This window comes from Spodoptera frugiperda, chromosome 1, assembly GCF_023101765.2.
Source record: "Spodoptera frugiperda isolate SF20-4 chromosome 1, AGI-APGP_CSIRO_Sfru_2.0, whole genome shotgun sequence".
Taxonomy (NCBI): domain Eukaryota; kingdom Metazoa; phylum Arthropoda; class Insecta; order Lepidoptera; family Noctuidae; genus Spodoptera; species Spodoptera frugiperda.
Window position 1 is genome coordinate 14,357,598 of NC_064212.1, and position 24,404 is coordinate 14,382,001.

Here is a 24,404-nt window from a genome sequence, read left to right on the forward strand (position 1 = left end):
GAGTGAGGTATTTATATAGACAACAGTGAGGTGTGACGCGAGCTGTGCAAACGACGCAACTCAATTAGACACACATCATTAGACAAAGGCCGGTAATGCGATTATAAGCTGCACGCATATTATTACAGGCACAATGGCCTGATTGTCTGCCAGTACTGTGAGTGTGACACAATTACGATGCTCCCGTAAGATAATCTACTCGTAATCAGTCGGCTGCACCCGAGTGCCACCGAGTGCTGCCGAGTGCCACCGAGTGGTGGCCAGCCCGTGCTCAGAGGCGCACCGCTGCACGCAATGCGTAATGCTATGTCGCTGTCAAGTGCGTGTTGATTGTCTGTATGAGTGACTTTATAGTGACAACGTAAAATCACCCAGACAGACATATATAACAAAATTTGGACTTAACGTTTCAAATTCTATTTATTTCATGAAATATGTACACTATTAAGGAAACAGTAATTTATTAAAAGACCAAATTATAACATTGCTGGTAGAAATAGAAAATATTATTTGAAAATATTCTCCGCACTGCAACCTGTTCTAGAACGAAAAGCTGAATCGGTAAAGGTACCAATGAGCTTTGAAACTTTGTAAGTATTCGCGCTGAAGCAATTTCTTGGAATTTCTAGTCACAATAGGTGCACCACAATGCCACTCCAATTAAAAAGTTTTCTGAGAATTCTGTACAGTGTGCGGGTGGTGTTTGTTTTAAAATAAAATTTTGTAACTTTCAATGATCAGTTCGAAACAAAAACACGGCGCAATGTGTGAGGCTTATCTGTTCTGTGAGCAGATGGAAGTGGGTTAATGTGACGTCGTACGTTAGATAAGCAGCCTCCAACCGCGGCGCGGCGCCATGTTCAAAGGAGCCATAGTCGGGACTCTACTTACCTACACATACTCGATTCGGAAATCAAATACGTACTCTGAAATTGACACGTTCATTGACATGTGTCTCATAAAACTGTCACTTTTCACAGCTTTGTGAAATCGATCCATGACGCTTTTAGACACAAGGATGCTTCATGTTAACAAGATTAAACCTTTTTGAAGCTGTCCGTGTACACTGTGCTCGTATAAAACATATTGCAAGCACGGGCAATTCCTTTGTCCAATGCGGTGGCGATCCGTCAATAAATCTTTCCTTAATTTCATCGACAATTTCACGTGGTCCTGTGAGGTACATGACCCGGAATAGTTGTGATTGGAAGCGCATTGTAACAAGTGGTTGGTCCCCTCACTATTCAATAGGGGTGACCGCGGGATCGATTGCGGCATTACATACATAGTTTAACACACACACACACGTGAATGAACGATGGGTTGTGGTGATCTTGTCTTGTTTGGTAACTTTATGTCACATCTTCATCAATATCGACATATAAACGTTGGAAACGTTTAATAGACGGATTATATACCAAAGCGGTATAACGCTCCTTCTTATGACTTGCTCCGTGGTGTCGTGTCGTGTTCAGCAATTGTTAAATCTTTAGATGGACTGTTATTCGTTCATGCTCTCCGGGAAATGAATCGTACGTTATGACCGCCATAAGATACGAACTCTTCTCGCACATTACACGTACCGACATGATTATTCAAGTTTATGACGTTATACTTCAGCATTGTACGAGAAATATTCCCAAAAGACGTAATGAATTAGGTATAACGACAAGTAATAGATAATAAAACCGACTTGACGATGCTACGCGGGCTACGCTTTCGTAGCACGCTACGAAGTCTACAACGTGTTCGTAGCGGGCTACGAACGTATAGTAAGTAGTTATTAAACTTTATAAATTACAATGAAAAACAACATACATTATACGATCACCATCTATGTCATCAGTTACGCATCGTGCCTTTACAAATCAATATTATCTTAATCCCTACATTCCAACATCAACAAATATCGTAAGAAGATTTCCTTACCAAAGCATATTATTCACATTTCATTGCATAAAATGTTCTCCGTTAGTATTTTTTCAGCGAATGCATTGTCCGGCAGACGGATTAAGCTTCAACACATTCAATACCCGATACGGACGTTTGCGATGTCAACAGAATTTCAGCGGAGCGGAGCTTCAAAAAGTTTTGTTGGGAAACGTTTTAAGAGCATTGTGTGTACCATCAAACGATTGAGGCGAATGTACGTGTAAACCCAGCTTTGTAAATGTGCAACACTCCCACCCAGGATTATATTCCAGATTGATACGTACTGAGCTGGCGCACACGTGGCCCTGGCTGTGTTACACTGCACGTGGACTTTATGTATCATAATATAAAATCATTAACATTTCCAAAAAATAAAGGTTTTAATCAAAAATTGGACACTGGATTAAGATGTTTGAGACTTACAGAGAAAATAATTAAAATATTTACTTCAGTTTTGATATCACCCCACAATTGCTCTGTAAGCAAATAGAGTAGGAGCACTTTTCCCCAGAGTTTCGTATATTTTCATTTGTTCCCAGTAGTTCCAGGGGAGTCAAAGCCGCGTCTTCTCAATTCGAAGTGTCTGCTTGTTATTCGGGCGCCGGCGCTCGGTGGCGGAGTCAACGCCATTACCTGTTTGTTTCCAGCCCCTCGCAATCGATACCACTACACTCGGGAACAGCTCATTATGGAAAATAGTTGGCTTGCTTTCTATTTAAATTGCTCTTCAAAGTGCTTTAAATCGGGGAACAAGTTGAGGTATCGTCTCGGTAAACATGTTTTTAAACGTTGTTTAGTTTCGGGTTGATACTTGTTATTATTGTGTTAGATGATACGTAATTATTAACTGTCTTATTGTTTAAGTCTATTTTGGTTGCAAAGCGTCATTTATTGTGTAAACCGCTAATGTTTATAAACCCCGATGTGACTTGAAAATAATCGAGTAATTTTGGAACAGTTCGTTTGAACCATAAAGGTGATTAATTTAACATGCCGTCCAATACTAAATATCCAAAAATCATCTGTTTATGATGTTCTGATTATAATACAATTAATTTCCATTCCATAATCATTGACAACAGCTACCTGTCGGAACAAATAAAACCTTTGTTTGTACGTTCGCATTTTATTTAACTCGAGTAAATATATTGGTACGACATTTCGTTCCATATTTGTCAAAATTCTCGCTGTATAAAATTGCGGATAACCGCAAGGGAAATGACATAGGTGTATGTAAAATGATAATAAACAAAATACGAATATTTTTGGTAAGCGAATACGTGAATATCAATACGTATCGTTACATAATGTCGGAGTGTGGCACAAGTGACGTCACTCCTGTGTCGTATTACTGCAATTTTCTGCGTCACGTTATTGACATTCACAATTATTATGAACCGCGTTAGCGAGCACTCGCACGCCATGTTTGTTTATGTCCAAATACTTGATGATTGAAATTGCCTATAATACAGGTACATCTATCTTAATATTAATCAGCTGAAATACAATATTTGAAATGAGGCCGATGTCTCTCATAAGTCATTGTAAATCACATTCTTGATGAGACTGTAAAAATAGCACTACTTCACTTTCGTAGCACGCTACGAAGACGTAGTAACCTTCGTAGCACTTTCGTAGCAGAACGCCTACCACCCGTAGCATCGACAATTCACTAATATAACATAACTAGCTACTAAAGCGCAGTTTTACCCGCTTTGCGTGGCTCTTATTGATTGTAGCGTGATGTTATAACCTTTTCTTATAACCTTTTCTCAATAAATGGACTACGCAACACAAAAATAATTATAATTATTCAAATCGGTACAGTAGTTTAGGTGTAAAGAAGAGACAGAGACGTAAGTTACTTTGGAATTTATATAATTTGTCACCAACTGCTGGGTTCCTTCGAATCGAACCAGTAGTTTAAGAGATTAGCGCGTTCCAAAAAAAAAACCTAACTCATAAGCTTATATGTATATTAGAATAGATAATAATGTCATCTATTACGAGTCGCAATCGCAATCTCTGCGACATGGAGAATATATATTGAGGGTTGTCATTAGTCTTTCAATTAGCAAACATTTTAGTTTGGATGAAATAAAATACAATGATTTCAACTGATATTTTTTGTATTAATATGTACAATTTAGGTAATACTTAAGAAAGTGTACATGTCTGTGGTCAGTTTCTGTGTAGACGTTAACAAAGTGTCCCCGTACAGTCAGCTGTGTGTCGTCGCTCGACGAAATATTTAATTCAGTGCACAGTGCACTCGATGCCGCCCTAATGGAGCCACTCCTGCACCCACACACTCGCTGCTTGCTTACCGATAGCTGTGTATTTTTTTACTATTCGTTCTTTACAACTTTCCACAATAGTTTCCAGTCAGTATTTGACATCACATGGGAAAATTCTCATTTTGCCAACCTACGTAAATTCATAATAACTTGTAGTTGATCAAGTACTAAGAATGTTCCACAGCTCTATCGCCTCGTGTTAACCTGAAGTTACACAATGCTACAACTTGTATTGAATGTACTCCGAGCACAACATAATATGCAGCAGTCCGCAAACAAACATTAATATTTATGTAAATATCAATTAACATATTAAAAGGAGTTTGTAAGCAAATGTAGCGAGCGGCATAAATCGGCCGGCGGAAGTGGCAATGAATCATGTGGTGACACTCGTGTGGGGTACACAGTACACGGTACACACTACACACCGTACACAATACACACTACACGTGTATTGTGCTGTGTGTCGGCGTGTCGTAAACTTGCTGCCAGGGCCACACCGGCGGAGTTATGACTTCAAAGACTTATCCCAAGTGTTGATCATACATTAACATAAATAATATTATATTCTAAAATTCCATGCAAACTGTTTTATAATGGAAGTCGCCCCATTTGTAGTTGCTATAATAACTAATTGTACTTTATTTACAATTTTTATATTTTATTCTATATTATTTTACACCACGCGATCGTATGCAGTGTTGGAACAACTACCAGTGGCTAACGATATCAAGATTTCACCAGCTCCTTGCATACCATAAAACTGCATATTCTGACGTCACATGCACTAGAGACACTCAGAGAGTGGACATGTTGACTTAGTCATGTGATGACATCTCCTAAACTGTTCTGACCTTAATTTTCTAGCCCTACATAAATACGTAACCACCAATACAGCTACAGTAGATACTGGTTGCTATAAAATTAAAAATATTCTTGTAAAAGATGAAATCATCTTATTATTAGGTAGTACGAGCTCCGAGTCCCGCGGGCATTACTTTCGAGACTTATTTAAGTTATTGCTTTAATAAAAATATTAATAGTACCTAAGTTAATAATATCGGAATGTAGTAATTTATTTTAAGATGAAACTGCTTTTTAATATTGTCTAAATAAACCCATTAAGTACTCTTTTAGAGGCATTTAAAGTAGATAAACTTAATAAAAAAGATTTAATGTTTCTCAGCTATTGAGTTACTGTAGGAGCCTTGCCCACGTTGCTCGGTACTTGCTAGTAGTTAGCCGGCGGCTGCGGGCGCCACCCCGCGGCAACAAATGAAAACATTCATCATAAGGCACCGTCTCACACGCCGCGTGCCACACAACTGGCGGCAGTTTTTCGCATTTGCATCCGTATCTGAAGGTCATTTGTTTGCGTCTGCCATTTGTAATGATGCAGGGAGCGTCGTGTTCACGGGACTAGGTGATCTTGTCATACCAAAAAGTTTAAAGGAGTAGATTGTACTTAATTTTATCAAAATTAAAATATTAAGTATACGTTTCATTGACACATGTGCTTTAGAATGTGAGATTACGTTGTAGAGCTCTCCTACGTCGTGGGTGAACTGACATTATTTTCAATTATATGATAACTGTCAACAATTATATAGCATTGTATAGCAGGGAGAAAGCTAGCAGTTGGCCATAGTAACTGTACAATGAAAGTATACAAGGACTGGGTCGCAGAACTCACGGTTCATCAAATATACTTGTATCAGCGCACGGTCGAGTTGGCCGACCCTCCGGCCAGCCCACGCGGACGCGCTGACATTTGTCGTTTTATCTCAACAATATAATATTTGTCAATACGACAGTTGTAACAACACATTGAGCATAAAACAAGAATCCCAAACATTTTATATTGAACCCGAGCGGCGCTCGCCACGTGTATTGTCAGCGATGAATCAGTAGTGAGATCGCTAAGTTCTGATCAATTGAATTTTAATAATAAAATCTGCTGATACAGTTCCCTTGGCCTTCGACTCCTGATCTATACCGTTTGGAATATTTTACTATCTAAACACAACATCTTGCTCGCACACATCACACTTAGGATTACCTACGTACATCATAACTTCTAATTTCCGACTTTAGAGTGGAACATTACAAACCTACACAAGTATGTACTTAGTGCTGGCAACTAACAGAGTAATTACCTGCATTAATATTGTTTGTGAATCTCCAGTTATTGACTACACACCTAGTACATAATATACTGTGCTATATCTTATATTATGTAATATTTAATGGAAGCTGTGTTTCAACGCTTTCAACTAAAGGTGTACCTACTGTTTATTGTATTTACATACAGCTCTATCTATCTAAATATATCATCACTTGACTCTTATCGTATATACACATAAGATGCATGGTCCACGCCAGTGTACCTAACCCAAACTTTTGTAAATTAGACGTTTCACGCACCGGACGATAAAATCACATGGAAATGTAAGAGGAAGGAGCGAGAGTGTCCCGCGCCGCGCGCCCGTGGAGGGCTGATGGCAGCTCGTAACGTGGCGCACCGCCGGCGACGTTGCATAAATTCTTTCATCAAGCCGCGACAAAAACATTGTCAAATATCCCTTTCATGTTTACTACCGAACAAACAAGTTTGTTTGGCTTCAGTCAAACGAGCTGTTCACATTATTTACGATGTTGCGAAAGAATTACCCGCTGTGCGCGCATAAATTTTAGCTGACAAAAGAACACAGTAAAAAAGAAGCTTCGAGAATTACTAAAAAAAGTAATAAGACGGCGGGAAGCGATAGACACGCTGACTCTAAGAGAGGTAGGCCTCGAGCGAGCTTCATGTTTAAATTTGCAATTCAACGAGAGCGCCTAACTATGAGTGTGACACCTCCTTCCATATTTGATAAACAAACACGCGGGGAGTCACACCGCCCCGTGTTGCCGCGCCCGCGCCTCGCACACAAAAATATTTGACCAAATCCTGAGCTCGTCCCACGCACTCATTATTAACTCATCTGGATTAAGGTTTAAACATAAACGTAACGGCCTGACTAATATATAGTTAGACGTATTGTTGCAGTATAATCGACTGGCTAACTAATCGACATACTGAAGTAAATAAATTGTAGACTTTCTTAAAGGTAAATGTTATATGGAATCCATCAATCAAAGATATTGCAATGACATTGAAATATTCAGAATTGTTAATAATTCGAAACAGATATGATATTGAGTTCCCGCTCTCGAATTATTCATGTTAATGCCAGTAATACTTCAGTTGGATATCGAGTAATTAATTCATAGGCAGACAGTTCCATACATATTTAACTCCGAACGGTTGGAACCAACATTGTTCCCGTGCAATGTAAGGAGCCAGCCACTAAGCCGCGCAAACTTTTCCAGCAATAAGTGAACCAAGTGGAGATTAGTAGCCGCCGGCGCAGCTTCCAGCGAGATGATGAAGATATTATATCATTATTATTCAGGGAATCGACGGAGCAGCACTAAGCCGATTTCCTGATAAACCTAAATGAAGTTCTGGAGCGTCGGCTCCGCGCCGCCATCGATGCTCTGGCATTTTGATCCGCGCCAGATTAACGTCTGTGTGGCTGCTGCGTGCGGCTCCTGTGCCAGATAAACAGACTGAGTGACACGTGCCGCGTGTCGTGTGTCGATGATATTACTCTTCAGCAAACAATGTCGGATAATGACATTATTATATTCGCAGACCGGGCCTTTATAGAGGTTGCCGGTTCATAGTAAAGAAGAATATTTTAGCAATAGCGCAGTTGGTTAACATTTACGATGTCGTAAAAACAAACTACACTACAGTAGTACGGAGCAAACTATTCCATAACTATGATATATTTATTTGTTTTTTATAAGAAGTGGAATGTTATTGAACCGCGCTCGTAAATATTGAGATGCAGACGCTGATACGCGGCGTGTGTCGCTGTGTGCCGCGCGGCGCAGCTCGTAGCTTGCATACAGCTTGCTACATTATTGCCCTGTTGAGTTCCGTTCCGAATGCCGCCATCATTTACCTACATGTTAACAGTTTGCGCCACCAACTACTAATGTATAATATGAAATATGTAACGTGTGGCGCCGAGTGCCGGGCGAGGCTTTCAAGACGACTGTACACACAACTGCTATTTAAACGCGCTGTTGAACGATGTAATTACACGTATTACTGATAAGTACGTACGTTATAATAATAATTAACTATGTATGAACAGACAGATACCTATGTATCAACGATAGACGCTCGCTGTGTTATTGAAATATCATTGACGAAATGAATGTTGTTATAATTAGAATACAGACAGACGAGACGCAAATATTTATGTACAAATCGACTTTGAAACTGCGTACTACACTCGCAGTCGAAACAAAAAAGACACTTTCCAGTGTCGAATGGAGTACATGATAGATACATAACCTCACGCCTGTCTCCCATGAAGGGTCGGCAGAGACAATGGAACCTCAATTGCTACGAATCTTACACACCTCTTTCGCTTCATCAATAGTCATCAATCTTTTAATGGATGGAGTACTATTGAAGTATTCACAATCGAGTGCTCGCTGCGTGAGAACTGTCGCTGTAGCTGAGGGCTCAACGCGAGGAAACATTGTTTAACTGCGACAGGAATGCTCGGCGCCATGTTAGAATGGTGTCGCTGACAAAAGACTGCCGAGCGGCGAGCGACGAGCGTCATTTCGCCACGAGCAGAATATGGGATGAGCAACTCCCGAGCAATCGCTCACAGATGTAAAAGTACCAGCTGATTACCAGGTTACCATTGTACCGTGTCAATGGGACAATGTTCAGCACACTAAAATAGTATGCCTAAATAATGTTTTCCATAGTGTACAGCCACGCGGAGAGGCAAACAAAATTATGCTTATTGTAATTACTGATTTAATGAGCAGTCGCCAACAGTTGAGCAATTAGTGTTCCACGTGTAATTGTCCACTTTACAACATTAATTACAATCAAAAACGTGAAAAACCCGAGCGACGATTTGAATACTAAAATAATAACCGGATTTGTATAAATATAACATTTCATCGTATAAATAAAGAGTATCTCGTTACATTTTTATATTTTTACTTTCCCTTTTGAATTTTCCACGTAAGCGGTTACACATTAAAATCATGGAGCATGTGAGGTTTCGTATGATTAATGGCCGCAGCCGACACTTAATACAGCCCTGTTTATTCTAATGTTCACGAACATAACGTGCCCACTGGACCCGATACAATACAAATCTCATAATGCTGCCTTCAAACGACTTTTTATTCAAAGCAGTGGCGTAGCGTAGTGGGGGCGGCAGGGGCGGCCCGCCCCGGGCGGCACTTTTTAGGGGGCGGCAAATTTTAAACAATAAATAATAAAAATATTTTGTAAATATTTCAACCATTTTTTTTTTTCGCAACAAGAGATCGGATAAAGTAGTGATAGTGGGGATGGAACCTTTAATGAGTGGTCCTGCCCCCAGAGGGAACCTTTAGATAGAGTCGACTGTACAAATTTGGACCGAATAAAATGAACTTACTCTTTAGGCGTAGTCCCGAAATCATGGAAGACGGCCTTGGTCCATCCGATCCGTAAACAAAAACCGGCCAAGTGCGAGTCGGACTCGCCCATGAAGGATTCCGTAACAGCAAGTTGATGATTGATGATGATTGACAAACCAATTTTCGTTGTTAGTTTCTATTGAAATCTACAGCATATAGGGGAGGTAGGGGAGGGATGGGCAGTCGGGAGACATGGGCACCCCCCTTTTATTCTGATCCTGACATAGGTTTTTCTTTTTTCTTAATTTGGTAGTTTACTTTACCGTCTGGCAAAACTGTTAATCCATAGAATATCTGTTATTTCCGTCAGTTGTCAAATACAAACACATTTGAAGATTATGCGCTTGTAAAAGTGAATATTTTGTTGTAGATTCGGATCGTAATACAGAAAAAAGTAACGAAAGGTATGTGTATTTTTTATTATATATCTATTGTATATTTACTAACTAATAAATTAAACTAAAATTCACGTTTTAATACCTATACAAAAAAAAATGCCGGTAAAATGTGTTGAAAATGTGTACAGAGGGAGCAATGGGCAGTCGGATGTGAGGGAGGTTTGGGCATGTCCAATGCTCTCTTCTTTATATTGCGTAGAGGAGGTCTTTTCAAAATTATAATTACCTGCTTTAATTACACTATTTGAACTATTTTTAATTACAAAAAGAAAGGTTTGCGACAATTCCGAAAGATTTGATATTACGAGCCATAGAAGAGGTATCAAAAGGATCAAAAATAATAACGCCAGCTGATAAATATAAATATAAGCCTTTATGGGTTATAACTAATTTAAGATAAGTCGTGATATATTTTTTGTTGTTATTACGTTTATTTTTGGAGTCTATTATAAATGTTAAGTGTTTTACAGGCTATGCCCAAGCCTCCCACAGGGTGTGCCCATGTCTCCCTACCATAGGGAGCCTTGGGCACTTTTGACTTAATTTTTTAATTACCTCCTAATTAGGAGACCGATTATTATTATAAGAAAGTTCTTTATAAGATATCTAGCCAAAAGTATGGAACAATAGGAAGTGGCAATAAATGTTGATTATCTACAAAATCTGATGTTTTATGCATTAAATTGTGAAAAAGTGCCCATCCCTCCCCTACCTCCCTTATTTATTTTTGTTTTCTCCTTCTCTTATTTTAAAAGTTAGAGGGGGGGGGGACTCGTTTTTCCACTTTAGAAGCGTCTAACTTTCAAACGGTTAATTTTGACGAAAAATGGTTTTAAGAACCTTAATGTCTATTTTAAAGACCTATCCATAGACACCCATTATGGATATGTTAGCTGAAATTTTTATTTTTTGAATCAGTTCCATGTAATTTTTAAATTTATTAATTTTTATTCAAAATTCGAATAGCGGTTACCGAAATACATCAACCTTCAAAGTTGCAACTATGTAGGCCCAACAGTTTCGGAAATAAATGGCTGTGACATACGGACGGACGGACGGACAGACAGACAGACAGACATGACGAATCTATAAGGGTTCCGTTTTTTGCCATTTGGCTACGGAACCCTAAAAAGGCGATAGAACAAATCCGTCCAACTACAGACCGATAGCCATAACTTCCCTCTTCTCGAAAATAATGGAATCCATTATTAAATGCCCGCTCTTGCGGTACCTAGAGGATCACCAGCTACTCAGTGACCAGCAATACGGTTTTCGTAAAGGTCGATGGGCTGGGGATCTTCTGGTTTACCTGACACACCGTTGGGCACAGGCGATCGAATCTAAGGGGGAAGCGTTGGTAGTTAGCTTGGACGTGGCGAAAGCCTTCGACCGGGTTTGGCATAAAGCGCTTCTTTCGAAGCTTTCTTCCTATGGTCTTCCCGAGAAATTGTGCGAATGGGTCTACTGCTTCCTTGCAGACAGAAGCATTAAGGTCGTTGTCGACGGGGAATGCTCTCTGTCTGTAAACGCAGGTGTCCCTCAAGGCTGCGTGCTATCACCTACCTTGTTCCTCCTCCATATCAATGATATGTTGCAAATCAGCAGCATTCATTGTTATGCGGATGACAGTAAAGGTGATGCCTATTATACCGGCCACGCTAACATTTCTCGGGAAAACGTCATCGAGAACCGAAACAGACTTGTGTCTGAAATCGAGACTTCTTTGCGGAGAATCTCAGATTGGGGTGAACTTAATTTGTTCCAGTTTAACACTACTAAGACACAGGTCGGCGTGTTTAGCCCGGTATTAGAATTGGGATACTTGGCATCAACATTTCGAGCGACGTCCATATCCGTGGCCATCTAGAGGATAAGGCTAAATTATCCTCGAAAAAGCTTGGTGTGCTCAACTTCCCTCCAGCCCATCGCCTGCTTCTATATAAGGCGCAGGTTCGGCCCCATATGGAATACTAGTCTCATCTGTGGGCGTGGGCATCCCAGTACCAGGTTCATCCTCTGGACCGCGTTCAGTGGCGAGCGAATCGGATTGTTGAGTGGCAGGAAATTTAAAACCGACTTGACACTTTGGCAATGCGTAGAGATGTAGGTTCATTGTACATTATATCGCCTATACCACGAGGAGTGCTCTGATTCATGACTGTTCTCGCCGAAAAGTTCTCTATTATGAATGTATGTAATGTGTAGTATACATTAAATTAAAATACCTAATATAAGGGGGCGGCAAAATTGTCTTCCGCCCCGGGCGGCCGACACTCACGCTACGCCACTGATTCAAAGCCCTCGTGAACAAAGTTTACATTCAAATATCTCCTCGTTTTGTGATTAAAAGACACCGTTCTCTGTGTATTGTGTCGCTAAACTCAAATACTCGTATTATTTATATATTATGTGATAATTGAAATAAATAATGCCATGCTTATGTAGATTTGATATTATAAAGTTTTGCGTTATACTTATAGATTGTGCGGTTGATCATTATAAACATTCACATAAAACGTTCACGAATTATAGTGAATCAGATGTAGGCTACACTCTAATGATTATTATGTTGGCGGGACGTATCGTTCGTTAATTGTAGTATTTGTATTGTGTAACCAATTTAATGATGTCTCCGCCAGCAGTCGGTCCTCAGACATGGCGACTTGTTGCCAACCCACAAAAAAAGAATGAGCGGAGTTTGTTAAGAATTAAATTTATCTCAAAAAGGTTTTTATTAACGTAATTCAAAGGGCTTACAGCGAAGAACCAGCAGTTTATTACAATTAGCCTGAGTTATTCAATGTTCCGCCTGTGAGTGGGTACAAATGTTTTTATTGGTTAACTGGGATAACTCTTCAACGAGTGCTGTACATTCAATTACAACTGAAGAAATATTCGCAAATGCTATAAATTATAAATGAGTAGGTGTGGATGTAGGATGAACAAAGTAAGACATACAGTTTTATAACAATTTAATACGGTTTACATAGTACTTGCTTCACTTTATGTCTTAATAAATTGATATTCTGGTTTCAATATATTTTGGAATATAAAAATGTTTTCCTCAAAATCTTAGCCATATTATGTGTGTAGTCACGCACCATGCCATAATTTAATATGTTACGCCTTAACGTTTTGGAGGAAAACAGCAGCGCCTGCCCCAGAGGGAAATCACTAGCGCTACATAATATTATGATTGGAACGCTAACAAAGAAATTCCTATAGATTTGGGGAGCCCTTAAAATGTAGGCGTATTGTAAAAATCCCAGTATCTCGGAATCCTATCAGCACGGTTGGAATGGAAGCCAGTTCTGTTTGGTCGGTGAATGGAAGCGCGGGAATATTTTTGTCAGCAGCAGGCAGCCGCGGCCGCGGCCAGCGCTCCAGTAACCGCAGCTCGCAGGCCCGCGCCGCACCGTTGTGCTAGCCGTATTGGCGAAGATTACAGAATTTATTCTATTTTGAATACTTAAGATTAGGAACAAATCAACTTACGTTTTCAGATAAGAACAATTTTGATGTAACTTTTTACTTTTTAGGTATATCGCAACCAGTAGTTGGCAAACAGTTACAAAATATAACGAGAAATATAATCTCGTTTTCGGGCAAAAAACAGCACGTCGGAGCATTTCTTTTACGTGGTTTCCGTCATTCGCGGATGAAAGAAGTCCGGGCCCGCCACACTGGCCTACTTCGGACCTCGGACGAGTTGTCCGTCATCGATATATTACGCGTTATCTCACCACGTAGCTGTCGCAGATACCGCGAGACGACGCCACGTCCCTCAAACTTTATTGATGGCCATTGTACGCGCCTGTAGGCGGCCGCAGCCCGCGTGTGATGCTTTCCATTGAGACGACATTTTAGATGTGTGGGAATTGATGGAGTTTGTTACCAAAGAGTAAAGTTAATGAATGAAAACATATCGACGGTATAAATAAGTAGTACACATGATTGTTCGTTTTTGAACATTAAATTCCAAAATTGGGTACCTACTGCTAACTGAAACTTTTAAATGACTATTATATTATGATAGGTGTACTCGTATAGTATATTATATAACTTAATTGTTACTTTAATGAAAGATGTATGTTGTTGCAGTTTCGACGTCCGCGGCAAGCACCTGTCGGAGGCGCGGCACTGGTCGGCCCCCGAGGTGTTCGGCCCCCGCGCGCACTTCTCCACCTCCCCCCCTCCCGCCGCGCTGCTGGTGCGCGACGTCAAGCGGCGGGACGAGGGCGTCTACCGCTGCCGGGTCGACTTCCGCAACACGCAGACCACCAGCTTCAGATACAACCTCACTGTAGTAGGTGAGTGCTATGTTCTAAACATCTTCTAAAAATACTTTATATCGAGTAATACGACGTCTTTCACTACAGGTTGCTGCTATCACAAAGTAAGTTCAGTTAAAAAAGTAAACGAAAAATCCGGCGGCGCGAGCAAACAGCGGCTCTAATGAACTCGCCATCCCTCACGCACATCAACACAAACAATTAATCAGTAGTCATCAATTAACCGATCTTGTTTGCCGGCACGTATCCGTGCAGCTTAATTGTTTGGTACCGGCGTACCGGCGGCCCGCCTGCCGTACCGCCGTACTGCGCCACTGCCGGCACGGCTCGGCCCGGAATTTACGCGAGACGCATTGTTCCCCAGATATACTGCTCCCAACAAGCCTGGAAGATGTCTGACTTATGGGATAGACTTACTGCGGGCTTTATTGCCACCGACTAGTGACTAATGCGTGCCTGATACCTCTCTAATGATCCTCACGACTGTTCACACTGCTCACTGCAGTCGGCTTGCTAATGGCACAGTGCAGTCTAGATAGTTATAACGATGTAGTTGGCGGTGTGGTTAATTTGCATTGCACTTCATGGAGTGGAGCATATTTGTAAAACTACAATATTGATGCTTCTTGTCATCTCATGTCATGCCATCAACCACAAACAACGTAATGTGATGGACGCGACACCTGCTCATTATATCCATTGCCAATTGTCGAACAAAGTTTTTCATTATGTACCGAGCACATGCGGCACGGTATCAGGGATCGGACAGGCTTCCAACTTTTTGCAATACAAGTGGAAGACGCGGCAAATAATCAGTTGTCGAGAAAGTTGTGGAATGTTCAATCAATGTTCGCTGTGATCGGGGATGCTTCATCATCGACTGTTAATTAAATCGATTTATTAATTGTATTAGAGCGCTCGTCACCGAGCTCTCGATGTGTGACACCGACTTTTCCAATCGAGTCGGAGAGTTTACTCATTTAAACGTTGGCAAACATGTTTACTGACATACGGCGAATGAAGTTGATCAAAATCAGTGCGAGTATGATCGACGTCCATATTGTGTTTGTTTTTACAGGCGACAGTTAATTTCAGTAATGTAAGCACACATACAGGCCCTCTCACACTCGTACACACGGCAGCGCGTTGGGGGACTTTCTTTCACATTTGTCAGTTTGTGAGTTCTATGTATGGCGGAACACAAGTTTGTTTCTAATTTACTCTTATTTGTTGTTTGATATTTGTTCATGTGAACAATTTATTAACTTTTTAACGGGTTCTAAACTAGGTCTGAACATTAAAGACCATTAGCTACTGAACATCACGAGCTGTAATGAATAGGGCGAGTAGGTAGTTATTGGAATGGAGCCGATAATTGCGACAGCTAGGTAAATAGCGGTGACCTTAAGAAATGCCATGTAAATGCTAATCGTCGATTGCTCACTCGCTGGAGTTGCTGGGCGGGAGGCGGGAGTGCGCGTAAAAATGTCAGCCATGTTTATGTACACGCGTGCACGTCGTAATTCGCATCACCCTGTACGTGCCCGCTATACGGGGTGTGGTAATGTCAGCGATAAAATTAAACTACCTCCTGTAGGTGACGCTCGGCAATCAATCGTCACGCTGTCGTCACGCTACAGCCGCGGGCCGCGCGCTGCTGGAGCTGTGCGAGCTGTTGCATTAAGACGATGCTCTTACTCAATAGCACTGCTTTGATTGTTAAGTAATCATATTCTGGACTGAAATTTTTTAGACAACCCATTCGCAATATATTTATTGACTTATTTTATTTGATAAAGAATATCTTTCATCCATTAACCACCTCGGTGAAGGTCGTTGTATGGCGGGATCCTATACTATTACGTCAAAATCAATCGCTGACATAAAAAAATACCATGGGAAGCAGTTTCAATGATGTGGTTCCAGGGATCTGTAGTAGTGGCGTACTATGTAACAATTTTTGTGCGCTAAGTGCGTAGTTATAATCGGATGAGGCTTGTCCCTCGCCATCGAGATAACGGCTATTCCCTCACAAACGACAGATCCTAGCCCCTAAGCTTACCCAAATATCTTACAACGCCCTCTTGACAAACAATTATGTAGATTTTATACACTTTTGGGCAGTTTGAGACGGCGGAGTTTGGAGGTACTTATACAAGTACTCGACGGTGACTACTCGACTTAACTCTGATAAAGTATTCATTTACTTAATTTTTAATGAAAATTATAAATTGCCCCCTGGAAGGGCCTCACTAGTATAAAGTTACTGCCTTACAAAAATGTGTAAATTCCTATCGCGGTAAGTAAGGAGCTTCGTAGCGGAAACTTCGTGTAGTATAAGAAACAAAAAAAAACTAATCCTCGAGGAGTTCCCTCGACTGTCTTTCACCTCCATCATCAGATCGATCATTGTACCTGCTTCTTGTCAGCTCAGTAACATCCTTGGTTTATGTATACAATTAGATAGTTGCTTAGTAATAAAAAGGACCGTGAGTCCCAAGTATAAGGTTGCAATTTCGACTAATTGGCGAAAATCTTACAAAGGCTTATTATAATATGATGACGGTGCTTCATGTTGTGTGCCATGTATCTCTGCTAATAAGATACAATTACACTTTGTACATTAATATGCACAATATGCGCCATAATATTACGGAGTACATGTGACTATAATGTCCACACACACACACACACACACATATACTACAAAGCACGTTAATTGGACCAGCCGATCCCTCCCAGTAACCGCGTCGTCGGCTCGACGCTGCTCATTACGACAATCGAGTTTAGTGCCGCTTCTATTCGATATCGAAAAACAATCTCGTCCGTCGTAATTTAATCACAGAACAATTAAAATGTGACGTAATTGCATTCAGACGATATATCGGTTTGTAGTGGTGTCAGGGCTACGCTGCTGCGGGCACGATACGTGCAGGCGAGGCACGGCGTGCACTGTGCAGTGTGCACAGACGGCCGTGCCGTTCCATTTCACGGCAACTTTAGCAAGCTTGTTTGTCCGTCCGTCGCCTGGAACGTGTTACATTCGTTATTGAGCGCGATCGCCTCACAATTGAGTTTTAAACTTTAAATCACTTTGCGAGAGAGCCCGATCTCGAGGGTCGAGATCTGATTACAGGCTGTTGTCTTTCTATTAGCCTCTGCCGTTTGTGAACGGTGTCGAACGAATTTCAATGCAGATTATGTCACTCTTAGTTATCAGTTTAAATTGATTTCAAACATTTCTATTCCTTATCGTTTTAATTTGCTGCTCGCGTACTTAACTGGTTGATCACTTTTCCCTTTAGCGCCTCCTTTAATCCGCTCACAATGAAGCTTGTCGGATAAAATAAACCTAAATTTGAAAGAGCAATTCTGTTAGAGGATTTAATGAATAGCTTGTATCTGACAAAGTGATCGCTAAAGGACATATTTTGTTGGGGAATTGGGGATCCGAATAAAAAGCGTTGTAAAGCTGGCAACGGTTTTCAGTGACCGGAGTCAAGCGTTCAGTCCAGTATTAGAGGCTAAAGTTAGATTGGACGAGCCCGCTGTGTCGAATGTAAAACCCAATTGGGCTTTGATGCTTTAAACGGCGCCGACCGAAATAGCCCACCAGCGTGGCAGAACAGACACGCGCGTCGCTGCGTCCCGGTCAGCTGAGTGTGGACTCTATGGCGTTACCATAGGGGCTGGTGCGGCGCACGAGCCGCCGGAGCCGGTGGGTAGGCCGATGCTAATCGGACGGAGCTGTTAGCGATCACCTGCGTTGTATTGAACTGATTAATTGCTATTGGTTCCGGCGGCTCCTGCTCCGATATTGTTTTACGTTTGATCTAATTAATTTGCACAGTTACATACATGTAAATGTATACGACTGTGTGCTCTCGCTAATTAATAGAGCGAGCAGTAGGTACTTTACTTAATTTACTAATCATATGAACCGTCCATATTATGTTCAGGTTTCGAAAGTGATAATTATTTCTTTATGTGCCATCGTAGATCAACCAACTAATGTTTTGGCAGTTTTTCACGAGTGTGAAAGAAGAACATTTTCAAAACATTTCACCAAAGCCATTGGATCCAACTTAAACTCCTTGAGTTTACAAATGTCTTGTTTCCGTGGCAGCGGCTTAGCCTCGGCACATAGAAGCAAATTACTAAATTCACGTAAAAGTGAAACGCTACAAATTACTTGACACAAGTTTTTCGTACCGAGGCTTAAATTGTTTATGTGTACTTAAGTGGAAGTCGTTTTTATGTAATCCAAAGTGAAGTTCCCGGCGGCGTGTGGTGCCGTGAGTGGCGTTCAACCTGAATAAACCCTCCTTAGAGAGGCTTAAGCATAGATTGCGGCGCAGGCGCGCCATCTAGTGACCAGATTACTGCCTCCCAGGAATGCTGACCTCAACCTCTCTATGTTTTTCGACAAAAGTAAAGTTGTTAGCAATATTACAAACCCATTTTCATCATTGAGTATTCTTACATTTATTCACTTATCGTACATAGATTAGAGTATAAAACTTGAGTAACAATGAGTTTTCTTTCCAGTTCCTCCTGAGAAGCCGGTGGTGGTGGACCGCTGGGGACGGGTCATCAACACCACGACCCTCGGACCACACGAGGAGGGAGACGACGTGCTGCTCACCTGCAGGGTCCTCGGCGGTACGTACTTATATTTCACGCACAACCATTATACATTCAAGGTGCTGCTCACAAAGTAATCCACTCGCGAACGAAGCTGCGTGTCTTACACATCGAGCATTGTTTATTATATTAATTAATCCAAACACAATCTGCGCGGCGGGGCCTGGCCCAACCTGCGGCAGTTTCAATCAGTTCCATCTCGCAAATTTACGTAGATCTAATAAATTATGATCCGCGCACAATGGATTAGCCTGTAAATTAATGTATCCGACTCCAGGAGATGCCGTGATGAATTCCTAATAAATTGCCGTGGAACAGGTGGCGCAGGGCGGCGGCGCTTGTTTGTTCGCTCCCACACAATAATACTTTAATCCAACTATCTGTTATTTCTTAATGTTACAAGTGAGGAATATTGAGTAATTGAGTGTCATGCATCTACAGTGTTATGATAGTACACCGCACTTGAGGATCAATCGAGAGAAATGGATTGTGTGAGACAAACAAGTAATCAAGTGTGCCACACCTCAGTGGACTGTGTCAATATTGAATGTAGTAAACTGCGCGCATGCAAACACTGAGCCTACACCTCGTAGCTATACGCGTGTGATTATATACCGCGACTTACGAATATTAAAATAATGCATTTAATTTAAATTATGTAGATGACTTATCCGGCTTATTTCGTCCGCATTAAAAAGATAATTTCCTCGACATTAGTGCTCGGTGTCGTAAGACGTCGCGCCGTACAATAAAGCGGGAGACACTCCACATCGCACATTAGGCGCACATCCAGCACAATGCTATAGATGAGTGCGTTATGACGGAACGCACGGCACGTTACGAGCGAGTCGCAGGTTCGTACAATAAGTGTATTGTCTGCGTAATGGCCATTACGGGGAATGACCGTAGTCTCGGCTATAGCTGTAAATATCCCGCGGTTATGTGCTCGTAATGTGACGACACCCCGCTACCCGCTACCCGCTACCCGCTCCCACTACCTGCACCTGGCGACCGCCTGCTGTGTGGACCTCTTTTCTTGTGAACTTTTATACCTACTCTGTCATACGTAAACAAATTTAATACAAAGACAATAAACATATCATTTTAAAAGATTTGCTCACTCATTAGTACAGGACGAAGTTGTAATGTAGTGGAAGTAGATTTAATTGACTTTCACTTCAGTTGGGGAAAAATTAGGGTTGTACATGGTGGTTTATGTTTATAATAGGAGACTATTGCAAATGTCTTAATCGAAATATTCAAGTACAGCACGGGAACTCTCTTACGATAGCAATGCTGATTTTAAATTCCATTCAGACAAACTAAAAACACAACCGCAGTGCAATCTCTGGTGGCCATTTTTCGTTTGAAATAAATTTCAAAACAGACTTAAAATAATTCAGGATATACATTTGTAGGCAACGATAATGCTCATCTGGAGCGTTGAATAAACCAGCGCGGCGCGCAGCCGCCCAGCGCGCACTGAGCAGTGAGCACTGAGCCTGTGTTGCTACATCAACAATAATATGGTTCCTGTTTTTATGACGTCGGAGCTGAACACCGCGCATACACGAGTGCCACTTAAGGTGGCTTTCAAATTTTCATTTACATCTCAGAATTAAAAAAGCGGCGCGCGGCTGCCTTGTACCCGCCGCGCTCGTAAACTCGTTTTGTTGCCAGTGACAATGTCATAATGCTGATGTAGGGATAATATCTCGAATGGGACACAACAACTGTGGAATATATTGATACGTTGAAATAAAAATGTAAAGAGCTGAGTGTTGCGAGGCTGGCGGTGTTTGCCCACCTCTACAGCACGGTACATCGGAACGCTTTTATCGGCGCCGCTCGCTTCTTACCGGGATTGATAAACAGCTCGCGGTAACTGACGCCGCGCGGGGTACCGGCGCCCGTCAGCTACTGCTGGTGGCAGTACATGCTGAGCTCCCTAATTTCCTATACATACCCTTCGAAAAGACGGGGAAATATTTATTGATAACAATGAAAAACTAGTTCCCATTTCTACTCTCAAAGTAATTCAGTCTCCGCAAACTTTACGTATTGCCCACAACAACATAGGGTACAATAATTGAAATAGCTCATAATTAATATTTGACCTACTTAGGATGAAATAACAAATGCTGTTACGAAATATTTTTATATCGGAACAGCCGAAAATGGTATTTTGTACATTTATAAAATGCCGCCAGCGTTTTCCTCTTCCGCGATGGAAACTTTTAATTTCATAACAAAAATACAACTGACGAAATTACAAGTCGAAAGGTCAAATACAAAGACCAACATTAAACTCGGAGGTTCACATTAAGATGGCCGGTGTACCGGGGTAACTTGGGAGAGTATGTCAACGGCAACTGCACTGTGATACTAACACAGTTACATCGAGTCATTTAATGAATACTATCTTTGGTCCACTACTTCGGACGTAGTGTAATAGAGTAGAATCCGGTGATAGTGCGGAGCCCAATAACTATAGGCCGGTTTCTATCTTACCAGTGCTCAGTAAAGTGTTTGAAAAACTGATGCTTACTCAAATGCTGCATCACTTTAACACAAACTCTATTTTTCACAATCAACAATACGGGTTCACCAAGGGACGCTGTACAACTGACGCTGGAGTAGCTCTAATTAAGCGGGTGTTCGCTTCGTGGGAAGACGCACAGGATGCTATCGGAATATTTTGTGATCTTTCGAAGGCATTTGACTGCGTTGAACACGAGACTCTATTGCTGAAGCTAGAACATTACGGTATTCGGGGTATATCGCTAAATCTATTGAAGTCATACCTTCAGGATAGGCAACTTAAAGTACAAGTTAATAAAATAAACTCACCGGGTGCTAGCATGTCTATGGGAGTACCGCAGGGTTCAATACTAGGCCCATTCCTATTTTTGGCATATATAAACGACTTGCCCCATTTATTTCAGAATGAACCTCAGATGGTATTATTTGCTGATGACACATCATTAGTTTTTAAAATAAATAGACGAAAAAATAATTATGACGACGTAAATAATGCTCTAATGAAGGTTCAAAATTGGTTTACATCAAATAACTTAGTATTAAATGATAAAAAGACAAAATGTATTAGATTTGTTTTGCCAAATGTTAAGACTAACCAATGCGATGTATTATTAAATAGTCAGAAATTAGAATTTGTAAAAGAGACTACTTTCCTAGGAATCACTGTAGATGACAAATTGCAATGGGGTCCCCACATTACATCGCTAGCGGGACGATTGAGCTCTGCAGCTTACGCTGTCTGGAAGATCAGACAGCTAACCGACATAGGCACGGCAAGACTAGTGTATTTCAGTTACTTCCATAGCATCATGTCGTATGGCATTTTGCTGTGGGGACAAGCTGCTGATGTTGAGTCTATCTTTATCCTACAAAAGCGCGCCGTCAGAGCTATTTACAACCTAGGTCGTCGGGAATCTCTTAGAGAAAAGTTTAAGGAGATCAATATTATGACCGTTCCATGTCAATTTATTTATGAAAATATTATGTATGTTAGAAAAAACCTACATTTGTTTGCGAAAGTATCTGACAGACACAACTATCAAACTAGACATAAGGATAGATTAAGTCAACCCTTTTTTAGATTGTCAAAAATAAGTAAGTCATTTATGGGATTCTGTGTTAAATGTTATAATAGAGTTCCAATGGAAATACAGAACATGAATCAAAATTTAAACTATGTATTAAAAAAACGATGTAGACAAGCATACTACAAAGTAAATGATTATAAGAGGCAAGCTGGTCCGGCTCCACAGGATAACTAATAAAACGTACTAATAAAACGTAGTAATATAACCATGTTATTTCGATGTATTCTGTACTTTATACAATTATTGTAAATGTGAGAGCCCTGTAATTAACTGAAATCAAATTAGACTAGTAGAATGCATTTATGTCAGCTTGGAGTTGTCATGCTCACTCAAAGGTCTCATTGGCGGTGGCACGGGCATTGGATCGCTCGATTCCCTGCAACATGGTTGAGTTGGGCGGTGCTGGTGTACGTGTCATGTTCGTGAACGGGCGCTGTCAAACGGGACTGGTCAGCTCCGGACTGCATTAATTTTTATTGTCCTCTAGGTTATTTTCTTTTTCTGTCACTTTGACTGTATATTAGTTTTACATTGTTCTCACATAGCAATACATGTGTAGTACAGTGAGCGCCTGCCAGTAATGCCAGTGTATGTGTCCTCCGAGCTGCTCGACTGCAGACACTGAAACGCTTTTATCCGACAAAACACGGATCTATGGATGAAACGCGTTCGTATCAACGTACCAATGTATTGTGTGGCGAATCAAACGACCTCGCATTCAACGTGCCATGTACGCCGCGATCATTCAGGGGCTGGAGTTGCTGCTCAAAAGGCGTTCCCATGTATGTTTGTACAGAATGGTCCTGTAGATATATGTATTATATACTCATGTAAACATTGAATAGTCCGCACATAATAGATTACTATGTATTTGTTGACAGAGCCCCCGATAGTACTAGCGCCCAAATTATACAATGAACACTTGACAGCGCCAAATGTCGCGTTCAATTAATTAATTTATCGCCGCCTTATTTTGCTGCTGTTTGTATAATGTCCACGAAATGAAAGACGGCCTCATGAATATTTCTTTATTAGGCAGAAGGTATGTTAATGTCGGTTAAAATCACAAAGTTAAAATTATAAAATCCCAATCAAATTGTATTTTAAAAGATTACTTGGCTATATAGTCACCAAACGAAATTCCAGTTGACGGAAGGCCACCAAATTTACATAATCGAGAAATTGATTGAAGCGTATTCCCGAAAATACGGACAAGAGAAAAAAGATATTCAATCGTTGTGAACGCAGATGCCTTTCTAATGACGGGGGCTCCGACAGAGACTTTGTTTTCTAACGGCCTCGAGTTTTTATCGAAGAGCCTGTTGCTCGCTCACCTCCGCGCTCCGGGTAATGTACCGAGTTTTACGAACCTCTTCCGATAACGCAATCAATTTCAACACTTGCAAAGGAAAATAATACGGTGCACATTATTGCACAATACGACGATATTTGATACGTACTTTTATAATACAACCGCGTTTGAAACACAATTTACTTAAATTAAAGTGTGGGCTGTCAGCGCGAAATCAAAGCACAACATTACAGATTGGTCGCGCCTCGCTCTAACAAATTAATAAATGTTGACGGCGCGGGCGGCGGCCGCCACTGCGCGCAGTTTGTACAGCAAACACTGGAATCCAATACAAAGAAGCGTCGACGTTG

General features: G+C 41.0%; 1 protein-coding gene across 2 annotated transcripts in view; it reads left to right on the forward strand.

Annotated features, from left to right (window-relative positions):
- LOC118273428 (nephrin) overlaps positions 1-24,404 on the forward strand; it is a 216,134-nt gene that overhangs the window by 143,819 nt on the left and 47,911 nt on the right. For both annotated transcript variants that reach the window (XM_050699043.1, XM_035590399.2), the window contains exons 4-5: positions 14,279-14,487; positions 19,018-19,131. In XM_050699043.1, the coding sequence (XP_050555000.1) occupies positions 14,279-14,487; positions 19,018-19,131 (323 nt within the window). The remainder of the gene's footprint in view (positions 1-14,278; positions 14,488-19,017; positions 19,132-24,404) is intronic.